The sequence below is a fragment of the Paramormyrops kingsleyae genome, chromosome 23 (genome assembly GCF_048594095.1).
Source record: "Paramormyrops kingsleyae isolate MSU_618 chromosome 23, PKINGS_0.4, whole genome shotgun sequence".
Classification (NCBI taxonomy): domain Eukaryota; kingdom Metazoa; phylum Chordata; class Actinopteri; order Osteoglossiformes; family Mormyridae; genus Paramormyrops; species Paramormyrops kingsleyae.
This window is the reverse complement of record NC_132819.1, coordinates 18,989,616-19,001,886: the sequence shown is the minus strand read 5'-3', so window position 1 is coordinate 19,001,886 and position 12,271 is coordinate 18,989,616. Positions and strand designations below refer to the sequence as shown.

General features: G+C 44.7%; 1 protein-coding gene across 2 annotated transcripts in view; it reads left to right on the top strand.

The window, feature by feature from the left end:
• adcy2b (adenylate cyclase 2b (brain)) overlaps positions 1-1,215 on the top strand; it is a 37,175-nt gene extending 35,960 nt beyond the window's left edge. For both annotated transcript variants that reach the window (XM_072705740.1, XM_072705739.1), the window contains 2 exons: positions 373-497; positions 909-1,215. In XM_072705740.1, the coding sequence (XP_072561841.1) occupies positions 373-497; positions 909-1,061 (278 nt within the window). In that variant the 3' untranslated portion in view covers positions 1,062-1,215. The remainder of the gene's footprint in view (positions 1-372; positions 498-908) is intronic.
• The last annotated feature ends 11,056 nt before the right edge of the window (positions 1,216-12,271 follow it).

Below are 12,271 nucleotides of genomic sequence, written 5' to 3'. Positions count from 1 at the left end.
CGGATTGGAAAACACTGTTGTAGATTATTATTTTAGACGGTCCAGTCGAGTGACACAACAGGGACAATGAAGAAATGGCAGGACTGAGACCAGAGGCGATTCTAAAACCTATTTAGGGGGGGGGCTTCAACCACCATATTTTTTATCTCAGCCCCCTGAAAAAATTTCTAAATCCATTTAGCGATATGCCCTGTAAAAGTGCCAACCCTAGCAGGTATTGAACCCCCTCCTAAGGGTCAAATCCTACAGTCGCCCCTGACTGAGACACAGGATCAATCTGGGGGGGGGGGGGGGGGGGGGGTTTCAGAAATGGGGAAAAAAAACCAATATGAAAAATGATGATGACAGAAAAGTGTCTTTCTAACCTGCAAGGCATTAACCACGGACCGGTGATCGCTGGGGTGATTGGGGCGCAGAAGCCCCAGTACGACATCTGGGGGAACACGGTGAACGTAGCCAGCAGGATGGACAGCACTGGAGTACTGGGGAAGATACAGGTACCTGCCGACCATCTCCTTTTGCTTCCAGCCTTGAGCATTTTCAGGCCTTATTGTATGATTTTTGTAGCCATTAGGACTGAAAGCGTGAGTGTATGACCTCTGATTAGGGTGACTGGGTTTTACACACGCCGCTCTGCCATTAAAGACCAGACCGTTTATTATTAGAAGGTGCTGGTGTCGTATTCAAACTATTTTAACAGATTTTCCTATAATGGAGTTATTATACTGTGAGCTGTGAAAATATCAGTGTCAGAGAAAAATAAATGTCCTTCATAAAAGCGCCTTCTGTACGATTCAGTTGTATGCTTATACGAGAGAGGCACATTTCGTAGGTTTGAACGTTTGAGATTCAGATGACTCAAACAGACCGGGCTCTGTGAAAGGGTCATGCCACTGCTTTGCTCGCAGGTCACGGACGAGACTCGGCAGATCCTTCATAACCTGGGCTACACGTGTACCTGTAGAGGAGTCATTAACGTCAAGGGCAAGGGTGATTTGATGACCTTCTTCGTCCACACGGAGATGACCAGGTCGCTCTCACAGGGGAACGTGGTGACCTGACCGCCTATGAGAGGCCATCACATGTGAGGGTGGTCTGTAAATAGCCCGCCGTGTTTGTAGACGTCAAGCAGACCTCTTTAAGTTGTACCATGTCCGTGTCACATGCTGGAAGCATCCAGGAAAGCTGTGCGGTTTCTTTTTGTACAAAAAGGAAATGACCAAATGTTTTAATGTATTATTGTTTTTGTAAAGCATATTCATTAAATGTTTGTACATATCTAGCCTCTGTCCCTTCCTTATTGTGTCTTGAGGTTGGAAACACAAGTCATCTGAGGAGGGAAGGGGATCAGATTGAGCTTAAAAACGAAACACAGTGGACAAAGTCTGAAATAGTTCATGAAACAGCTTCCAGGCAAAAAGTACAAAAGAGACTTGCTGAATGAATATTATAATAATAAACTTAATATTTGATGGACTGTCTCATAAATATTCACATTTACATGCAAAAACACAGATCCATGGGTGCAGATCACTGTAAAGCGCTTTAACCTTATTGGAAGTGTGTGACGTGTTTTGACGCGTCTGAGTTCCCACTTTACATGGGAGACCATCCATAAGGATGGGATGGATTTTCTCAGTAGGAAGCATCACCGCCCAGATGCAGTAAGAGAGCTCTACCTTCTTAATTAGCTTAAACCGCCCAGCCGAGTGCCAGGTCAAGGCGACCATGACGCATGTGAAATTTAATTAATTAAATTAGCTTTCACAGGCGTCAGCCCCGTACGGACTGAGTGCTGCGTTGAGGCTTGACGAGCATCACAGGAGAGGGGGGGGGAGGGCAGCCCCTCAGCTTTCCGGCCAGCAGCACGAGTCGCGTTTCTGTCAACCTACGTTTTGAAGATGTGAACTGAAAAACCGTTAATGGAAGCACTCAAATATAAAGAAACTCTCAATTATTGTACAAAAGTTTTCACATTCGCCTGAGGTGGTTTTTGTGGCGAGTCAAAAAAAGAATTAATACGCAAGACTACAAAAGGAATATGTGAATTAGTAGATATGTAGGACACAGTAATTAGTCCTTCCAGAAAGCCCACTCCATGCTGAAGAACAGCACATGGATCTCAATCTCAAATTAACTTTGTCGACTTAGAGAGAATTTTCTTATTATTTGCACAAAACTTTAATGGAAACCCAGCTACAGGAGCTGAATTACAACTTAGCAGCTACATGTGTTTGGATAACATGTATATTCACCTTCAAATGCATAAAGATGAATCCGTTTAACTTCATTAGTGGCTGTTAATTAAGGAACCGCAGCATCACCACGATACACTCTGCATTCCTCATTCAATCAAGTGTTACTTGTGCCATGAGATATCCACAAAGGTAAAAGTCATAACACTCCTACAGATGTACCCCTGGAATGAACCTGAAATAATTCCTACAATTTTATGTTATTCTAACAGGGATGTAACTGGACAGGAGGTTATACAGGGAACTGGAAAGCAGAGGTGACGGCGGCTGCTGATGGATCCTGTAACTATAGAAACTATAGAAAGTGGGTTTATTCATCTAAGTTAGTAGCTGGGATGCTTTAGACACATCCTCTCATGCCACATTTCCTTTACTAGGTCATCAATCGTAAATTGTATCATAATTGTAACATCGTTTCACACATTACGACATTACATTCACATGTGCCAATGAATATGTCTTCAGCATTGTCAGTGTTAATTAGATAATAGCTGCGTTCGCAACGTTGTATAAATGACAGCAATTTGTATGTTAGTATATTGCAGATATGGCTACAATGTGAGTTTAACAGCAGCATATAACACAGGCAACGCTGTGGGTGTCAAGGAGTCAGGATGAGCGAGCGGCTTCCTTATGCTTTCTTCGATAAGCTGGGGGGGGGGGGGTCGGTGTTTGCGAGGGCTCGCGTTTAATGACATGCGTTACGGCAGAATCAGGAGAGGGTGACGCTGAGGGGGGCTCCGCTTACGGGGACGACGCGACACCCCCGAAGCTGCGGCTCAACATTCGTGGGAATTCAGGAGAAAGTGTGGAGAAGCCTGGTAAACAAGCTGCCTGTGGTACCACAAATGTGCACTGCCTGTTTGTAATGGGTAATGGGGAAGGCATGTTCATTATGAAAGTAATTATGTCAGTTAGGGCATAAATTCGGCGGGAGCAACGCTGAGATCCCTAAGTCACCATACTAAGAGGCTTAGGTCAGGGTTCGAGTGTTGCCACAGGCAGCTCTAAGCAAAGTGCAAAAATCAGTTTGTCCCGCTTCTATAAAGGGGAGCTTTTCTCTGTCCTGTCGCCGCATCGATAATTATTTGCCAAAGCATTTGAATAAGCCTCCTGTCCTACAGGTATCAGAGCAGCGTGTTTTGAATATGACTTTATATGTTTTAGATGTGACACAAATAAATACAAGCAGCCAGACCAGAACATAAAACAGATGCATAATCTTTTAGAGTAATATGGTTCCCCTAAGTACTAGTAGAACATAAGTGCCTTCCGAAGGTCATCTCATGTTCACTTTGTGCCTGTCATTGGGCGCCTTAAGAAGGACCTGGACGACCTTGAGTACCGCAGATGGTGGTTATCATTCAGGCTTGCGTGCCTCGCACTGCGGCCTTGTCAGAGCTCTGGTAATTAAGTGCTGGTTAGCTTCCGGTGCTCTCGCTAACGGTCGCTCTGCAGCGTTTTAATGGCTCTGAATGACTGGCAGGCAGGAGAGTGAGTCTGCCTCAGCTCAGCCCAGATTCAATAGATGCGAGGTCACCCCCCTGAAGAACTCATTAATTCCCACCCAGAACTGCTGGGGTGTATGTAATTCCCCATATACATGAACAAATTTCAGAAAATGAGATTAAAATGAAAGCCTGTTTGCATACATGTGTATGTAATTAACTCTGCTAATATGATCTCCACTCCATAGTTCACTGTTCTGATCCAAAGTCAAACTTTTGTTGCATTATTAGATATACATGCTAGAGCTGGGTCCAGGGCTGTAGGCCCACATGGTTCTGGAGGCCCAACATATGAAAGAATCCGCATTCCGCAGACTGGGAGAACTTATCGGCTGTTTGTCTAGGAGGTGGAGTCTCCTGGAGAACCCTCTGAATGAGACTTCATGTTCAGCTTTCCTGAACATTCACTAGGCTTAAGAAGGTAATCCCTGCAGGAACGCCCAGGATAGATCTTATGCTGATCAATCTCCAGCACGGGTCCATGGAGAAGAGTCTAACATCCAAGACTTACAGAAAGGAAGCTAACCATTGTTTAGCTCTGCAAGATTTTACTTCCGTTATTATTAATATTATTACATATTTAGGTGACACCTTCAGACTGAGGCAACCATAGGAACATTAACACTTACCGTCATGGGCAAAAGTTTTGAGAATGACACAAGTGTTGGTTTTCATAAAGTTTTGCCGCTTCAGTGTTTGTAGATCTTTATGTCAGACGTTTCTATGGTATACTGAAGTATAATTACAAGCATTTCATAAGTGTCAAAGGCTTTTATTGACACTTACATCAAGTTCATGCAAAGAGTCAATATTTGCAGTGTTGGCTGTTCTTTTTCAAGACCTCTGCAATTGGCCCTGGCATGCTGTCAATCAACTTCTGGGCCAATTCCTGACTGATGGCAGCCCATTCTTGCATAATCAATGCTTGGAGTTTATCAGAATTTGTGGGTTTTGAATCTGTCCACCCACCTCTTGAGGATTGACCACAAGTTCTCAATGGGATTAAGGTCTGGGGAGTTTCCTGGCCATGGACCCAAAGTGTCAATGTTTTGTTCCCTGAGCCACTTAGTTATCACTTCTGTCTTATGGCACGGTGCTACATCATGCTGAAGAAGGCATTGTTCATCACAAAACTGTTCTTGGATGGTTGGGAGAAGTTGCTCTCGGAGGGTGTTTTGGTACCATTCTTTAGGCAAAATTGTGAGAAGGCTTCAGGGCGCCCAAGAAAGTCCAGCAAGGGCCAGGACTGTCTTCCAAAGTTGATTCAGCTGTGGGATGGGGGCACCACCAGTGTAGAGCTTGCTTCTCAGCCCACTCCCTTGGCAGTTCAACCCCTGTACCTTTTGCAGAATATCAGTCTGTCCCTGATGTTTCTTCTTGGATAGAAGTGGCTTCTTTGCTGCCCTTATTGACACCAGGCCATCCTCCAAAGGTCTTCACCTCACTGTGCGTGCAGATGCACTCACACCTGCCTGCTGCCATTCCTGAGCGAGCTGCAGTAGTTTTTGTAGTTCCTTGAAGTTTTTGATGATCCGATAAATGGTTAATATAGGTGAGATCTTACTAGCAGCAACATCCTTACCTGTGAAGCCCTTTTTGTGCAAAGCGATGATGACTGCACATGTTTCCTTGCAGGTAACCATGGTTAAAAGAGGAAGAACAATGATTTCAAGCACCACCCTCCTTTTAAAGCATCCAGTCTGCTATTCTAACTCAATCGGCATGGCAGTGTGATCTCCAGCCTTGTCCTCATCAACACTCTCACCTGTGTTAACGAGAGAATCACTGAAATGATGTCAGCAGGTCCGTTTGTGGCAGGGCTGAAATGCAGTGGAAAAGGATTTTTTTGGGATTAAGTTCATTTTCATGGCAAAGAGGGACTCTGCAATTAATTGCAATTCATCTGATCACTCTTCATAACATTCTGGAGTATATGCAAATTGCCATCATAAAAACTGAGGCAGCAGACTTTGTGAAAATTAATATTTGTGTCATTATCCAAACTAGGCCATGGCCAATATTTACTTTAATTTAGCAGACGCTTTTGTCCATAGTAACGTACAAGTGAAGTGAATAGCACACTGCAAACATACAGTACGTGCTGTTGAGGAGTCGACTAGGCATAAGTGCAGCTAGGCTGAGCTTCCAGTGAATGCCCAGGTACAGCTAGGCTGAGCTTCCAGTGAATGCCCAGGTACAGTTAGGCTGAGCTTCCAGTGAATGCCCAGGTACAGTTAGGCTGAGCTTCCAGTGAATGCCCAGGTACAGTTAGGCTGAGCTTCCAGTGAATGCCCAGGTACAGCTAGGCTGAGCTTCCAGTGAATGCCCAGGTACAGTTAGGCTGAGCTTCCAGTGAATGCCCAGGTACAGTTAGGCTGAGCTTCCAGTGAATGCCCAGGTACAGTTAGGCTGAGCTTCCAGTGAATGCCCAGGTACAGTTAGGCTGAGCTTCCAGTGAATGCCCAGGTACAGTTAGGCTAAGCTTCCAGTGAATGCCCAGGTACAGCTAGGCTGAGCTTCCAGTGAATGCCCAAGTACTGTACAAGTGTAAGCAGCACTGGAGCAGGAGCTATAGAACATCTTCCAAACAAAGCAATAACCTAATAAGACAACTATTCAAATATGCAGAAAGTGCAACATTAAGAACATTCACCGAGCATGGAATGGCATCGGGCTGGTAGAGGTATTATTGGAACTGATGGGTCTTGAGGCGTTTCTTGAAGATGAAGAGGGAGTCTGATGACTGGATGCAGCTTGACAGCTCATTCCATTGTCAGGGAACATAAAGTGGAGTGAAAGTGATTAATTATCATTGTTGACACACATTTAACCCATATATGTTCAGTCCCCGTTTGGCCAGCAGGTGTTGCTGACCAGCCCATTCCCTCCTCTGTCTTAGTCCTAAGTCCCCAGTGTGTCTCCCCTGCTCCCTAAACTGCTGTGTGGCTCAGTGTGCTGAGTGTGCAGCTTGGAAAGTAAACCTGCCGGCTGTGTGTTTGAAAAATGACCTCATCCGTTTTTGTTTTGCTTATTTGAATTCTTGTTTTTTTGTGTTTATTGTATTAATTCCTTCCTGTAGTTTGCTCTCCTTGTGTTTTGTGCCTTTATGGTTTTCTTATTTGGTTCTTATTTTGCTCCATTAGTCTCTGACTCCTTGTGGTCCTTTTAGTTTGAGGTTTGTTACTTCCCCTAATAAACCCCTCTGTCTTGAAACTACCAGCGGATCATCACTCTTTTTTCCCACCTGCACCATGCTGCACCATAAAAATTCTCCTGAAAAGACATTAGGGTATCAGTCAATCCTTTCTATTAGATATCAGATATCAGTCATGCTGTCAATTAGATATCAGTCCAGCTGTGTTTAGCTAATGTTTCAGTCCAGGAAGAATGAGCCTCTCTGGATGATGTAGAGGATAAGCCCGGCTCTCCTGTGCTGTACGAGGGTTTCACAACACCCCGGGAGGTAAGGCACCAACGCTCAGCCCCGTGTTGGCAAATGCACTGCAATATCATGAAATTTGCTTGGTACCTCACCAAAGATGATGCAAAACCTGACACTCTATCGATTTACTTCAAAGGGGCATGGAAAAGCTTTCACATTGGTAAGGAGCGCTGTTCCTACCCTCTGCTCGGTCTTATATTATTTTTACATGAAAGGAGGAGAGTAAAATAGAGGTGAAAAATGGGGATATGGGGCACCTTCCATTACAGCTGGCATTTTAATGTTTTGTTTTCCCTAGAAAATCATTTATTCATTAATCATCCGACTTAGATTTCCTGCCATTTCATGGAGAATTTCTGTGCAAAGTTTTCATAACACCGAACAAAGCCGTTTGAAATCACAATTATCATGTTTAGCTGATATGATTTTAAAATAACGCCAAACCTTTCGGAAAGCCAGGCGCAAATGGACCCCAGCTTTTCGCACATGGCTGTTACGAAAATCAATATTTGCTCCGGTTGCGAAGGACTCGGCGCTGCGGTGTTGCCGCGTCCCGCTGAGGATAGGTTCAGAGAACCAGGGCACCATGAGAAAAGGGCCGGGTGGCGAATGCAGCCCGTACATGACGCGTTTTATCAGCCGCCGCATTAGCTTTTCACTTTAATCCGTAACAGCAGACAAACAACGTGCCGCTGTGCCTCTTCACAGCTAAACCCGCAAAAAGGAGATACGGTGACATTTTGTGCTATTTTTCCCGAACACAGTTACTTTGTCTCCATGACTAGGAAAAAAATAGCTATTCTAACCAGTCTGACCAATTTAAAATCAGCCTTTGCTTTCTTTGCATTTTTATTAGGCCTATCATTTAAAAAATTATTTTACATCATAATCCTTTTAAACACGAATGTATTATGTGGTTAAATGTTTGTTTGTCTTATAATCACGTGTAATTTCCCTAAATAAAGATTTATATGAAATTTATATGCACGGCACGATCCTTTCAGTCTCCTCTTTGCAAAATAAGTATGGAGCTTGTTTTACAAAGTGTCAGGAACTAGTTTGCTTTTGGGGAAAAAAAACCCCAGAACATTCACATGCCTGTTTTCACTGCGCGTTTGCTTAAATATGAAAACAGATTTAACTGGAACTATTGCTATTCCTTACACTCTCTATAGAATTTCTCTCTGAGTTCAATAAAGTTGATCTAATCTAATCTAAAAGGAAAATCAAATCAAAGATGAGCACTTTGCTGTTTTGTAAATACTGAATTAAAATAAAGGATGTGTGGGAAAATAACACGGGCAGAGATCATAAAAAATTTATCTGAACAATCCCAGGTAATAATTATAATAATTTCTAGCTCATTATGGAAGTACTGAGAACAGAACAAATGTCTCCCCTTGTTATTATTAGAAGAAGCAGTGTTAATCTGTCACCGACGTGAAAATTGCATTTTTTTTTTTCAAGACGTCAGTTGTGTGAAGCTGTTGATGAAGCACACATGCTCCGTAGCCCAGGCGGACAAAGCGTACAGAGCGCGGGATGCGATTCGGATTCTAGGTGTCGGTTAATGATGATAACCCCCCCGGGAGCTCGTTTACAGCAATAACACCTCCTCAGCAGTCATTCTGGGGAGCCGACCTTTCAGCCGGTTCAGAAGGTGCCCCAGATGGCAGAAGCCTGTGACGTCCGTGGGGTGTTTTCGCGTGGAGAAGGTGTGACCACACAAGGCAGCTTTCTAGTCAGGCAGGAAGGAGAGTAAGGAGACCTTCATAGCGAAGAAACCAACATGCCACCACACAGCCGTGTACTTCACAAACACGTATGAAAATTGCCCCCTTGGTACTGGAGCTATAGTTCAAAGGCAAAACTTGCAACCCCATTGAAATAGATTTAATCATTTTTGTTAATTACTGATTATGGCCACATGTGGGTTTATACATATCTAGTGTAGTGTAGAATTATACCCTTGAGGGCACAGCGTTATGCTGAAGTACAGTGCTAATTAAGTGCATGATGACTAAGTCATAAATCACCATCTATTAATCTATGCCCATCCATCTTATTAACATCACCTGGACACCAACCCAGGGTGCATAGGGCATACCCTGAATGGGATGCCACGCCGTCACAGGGCACATTCACATACACCACAGGCAACTTAAAGACTCAAATCAGCCTAACTGCAGATTTTTGGATGGCAGGAGACTCGTAATGCAACAGTGATAGAACTGCATACAGGAAACAGGGGTCGGAATTGACCCCTCACCCCAGGCTGCTATTCTGGCCACTAAACATCGCTTCTGTACAGTTACGTTATTTATCATCAGCAGATGCTGGGTCATTCCAATTATTTAATGAATTTTAATTTAATTCAAAATAAAGTTACTGGCTCAAAAGAAGCCAGTTTTGCTGCAGAACAGTTCCGGCCTTCCACAGATCCTCGTTTCGCCTGATTCTGACTGTCATTCCAGCCAGAGACAGCTTCAAACAGGTCTAAAAACTGGGATTGACGCCAGTAAATATCTCGTCATACATTTTCTAGACTTAGTACGTCCCCTGTAACGTTTTGCTATGACCGCATAAAAGTGCACAAGCAATACTAACCCATCACAGAAAAGCGAAGTTCTGCATGAGCACCGCTGCATCTGAATTAACATTTCAATAAAATTGAGCGCATTTAATATTACATTCACGGCGATTGCGTGCGCTGCACGGACATGCATACCATGCACTGTTTAATGCGCGGAGTGCCGCCGTCGGCAGGCTGCGGAGACCTACGCGTCCACATTTGACAGTTGGCTGCTCCCCCCCCCGCCTCAAGGTGTGACCCGGCCCCGGGAAAATGGCACTTCAAAGCCACACTACCCAGCAGCCCTTTCATCAGCGGAGATGTGGGGATTAGGGAGTCCGCTGTCCGCCACACCGCGACCCGGGAGCCGCTGCCCAGACAGAGAGGAGCAGCGCAAAGAGCTGCTATTACAGCCATCTTTACACGGCGCCAGGGGGTGGGAGGGGAGGAAAATTCATGTTTATAGTTATGCGCGTACGTCAAAGCAGCGTAAGTGGGCTGAGAACTTTGGGCAAAGGTTTAGAACTTTTAGAAGAGAATGAACTTCAGAGCTGAGTTGGAAAGCCAGCTAACGGTCTTTGAAAGTCTGAACTCTTCTGGTTTAACTCCCGACAGAATTGTGGGCCTACTGGACAGAGCCCCCTGCTGGACTCCTACAACCCAGCAATCTCATACAGTATGTACTCCCACACAACATGCTATTTACCCCCCACACACACACACATACACACACATACACAGCCAAACCATCACACCTCCAATCTTTATGCACACAACCCTGTTTCTACCCCTCTTACCCCTCTTACCCCCACAGCCCTGTTTCTACCCCTCTTACCCCTCTTACCCCCACAGCCCTGTTTCTACCCCTCTTACCCCTCTTACCCCCACAGCCCTGTTTCTACCCCTCTTACCCCTCATGCACCCACAGCCCTGTTTCTACCCCTCTTACCCCCACAGCCCTGTTTCTACCCCTCTTACCCCTCATGCACCCACAGCCCTGTTTCTACCCCTCTTACCCCCACAGCCCTGTTTCTACCCCTCTTACCCCCACAGCCCTGTCCCCACTCATTCCCCCATCTTGTGCCTGTTACCTCTCAGGTGCCCCCTGCCTCCATCTCCTTGTCAGAGCTACTTTACCAGTCACGTCATTTTCCTGCCTGACGGTTTGGAGCAGGAACGACCTGGAATTTAGTACTAGTGACATGCTGTGACCAATCACATCAGCGGCTGTAAAGGCCCCGCCCCCTCCCATGTCCTCTGTCAGCTTGCCAGTGCTTCTAACCCAAGGTTTAGCGCTTATCCATTATGGTTTCATAGGATTATGCAGAGTAATTAGTAAGCCTGAATGTTAACGAGCAAAAGTTTCCAAGTCGGGAAAATGAACACGCACATGTGGAGGGCGATATTCATCCTGATGGCGCGTGACAATTAAAAACAGAGTGGCAAAGTCAGGAATTGACATTCAGATCGATAACATATTTAACTGCCCGCTACAAGGTATGTAAGGAGAAGATCTACTCTCGGCAGATCAATAAAAGCTCTAAATCAGGGGTCTCAAACTCCAGTGCTGGAGGGTCGCAGCCCTGTGTAGCTTAGAATGGTTATGTGGGTACCTGACCACAAGAGGGAGTGTGTGTGCTTTAGTTTAGACCAGGGTTGTCAGAGCCTTGTGTAGCTTAGTCCTTTCCCTGTTCCATCACAAATGATTTAGCTTATGAGCTCTGTGGAAATTAGCACAAGGAGTTGAATCAGGTGTGTTAAATGAAGGTAAACCAAAAACTGTGCAGGGCTCTGGCCCCTCAGGACTGGAGTTTGACACCCCTGGTTTAAACAGACAGACACACAGACATCAGGACAAAAGTCAGTTAACATAGTCAAAGTCTACGATCAAACAAAATGGCAAAGATTTAACTGACTGAAGTGTATGAAGCAATAAGACTTGTTTCTATGTTGAAGTGTCTATATGTGCATAATTATATGCTGCAAATTATGATTATTAATAAGACCTTAATCCATGTAAAACATAGTTCTCTAATAATGAATCATGAGAGTAACATTTGGCTGTTTGGGCCACTGAGAAACGTCCATGAGCAGCCAGCACCATCAAATTATCCCTGGAGTTTTGTGCAGCTAGCCCTTACGCGTCGTTTCTGCGTTAATCAAAGTGCCACAACACCAGGCTGCTGACCGCCACATTCAGCTGTTTGTGTTGCTCCCAGGAGCTCAAGGATACGTGTGAGTGGACATCGACACCTTCTGGTGTAAAAATGTCGTTTTTAATTTTATTGCGGTTTAATGAAAGAAGCACCAGATGTGGCTGGCACAGAGGTTCGATAGGCATGCATGTAGGAACTGGGAGAGACGAGCGAAATATTCCCAAATGTATTGCCAGATATTTAATTAGGATTCACTCATCCCCGCAATAAACAGACCTTTGTATTTAAACTATTAAGTTGTGCCTCCCCACTCCATCAAACTCTCTCCTGCGTCCTAC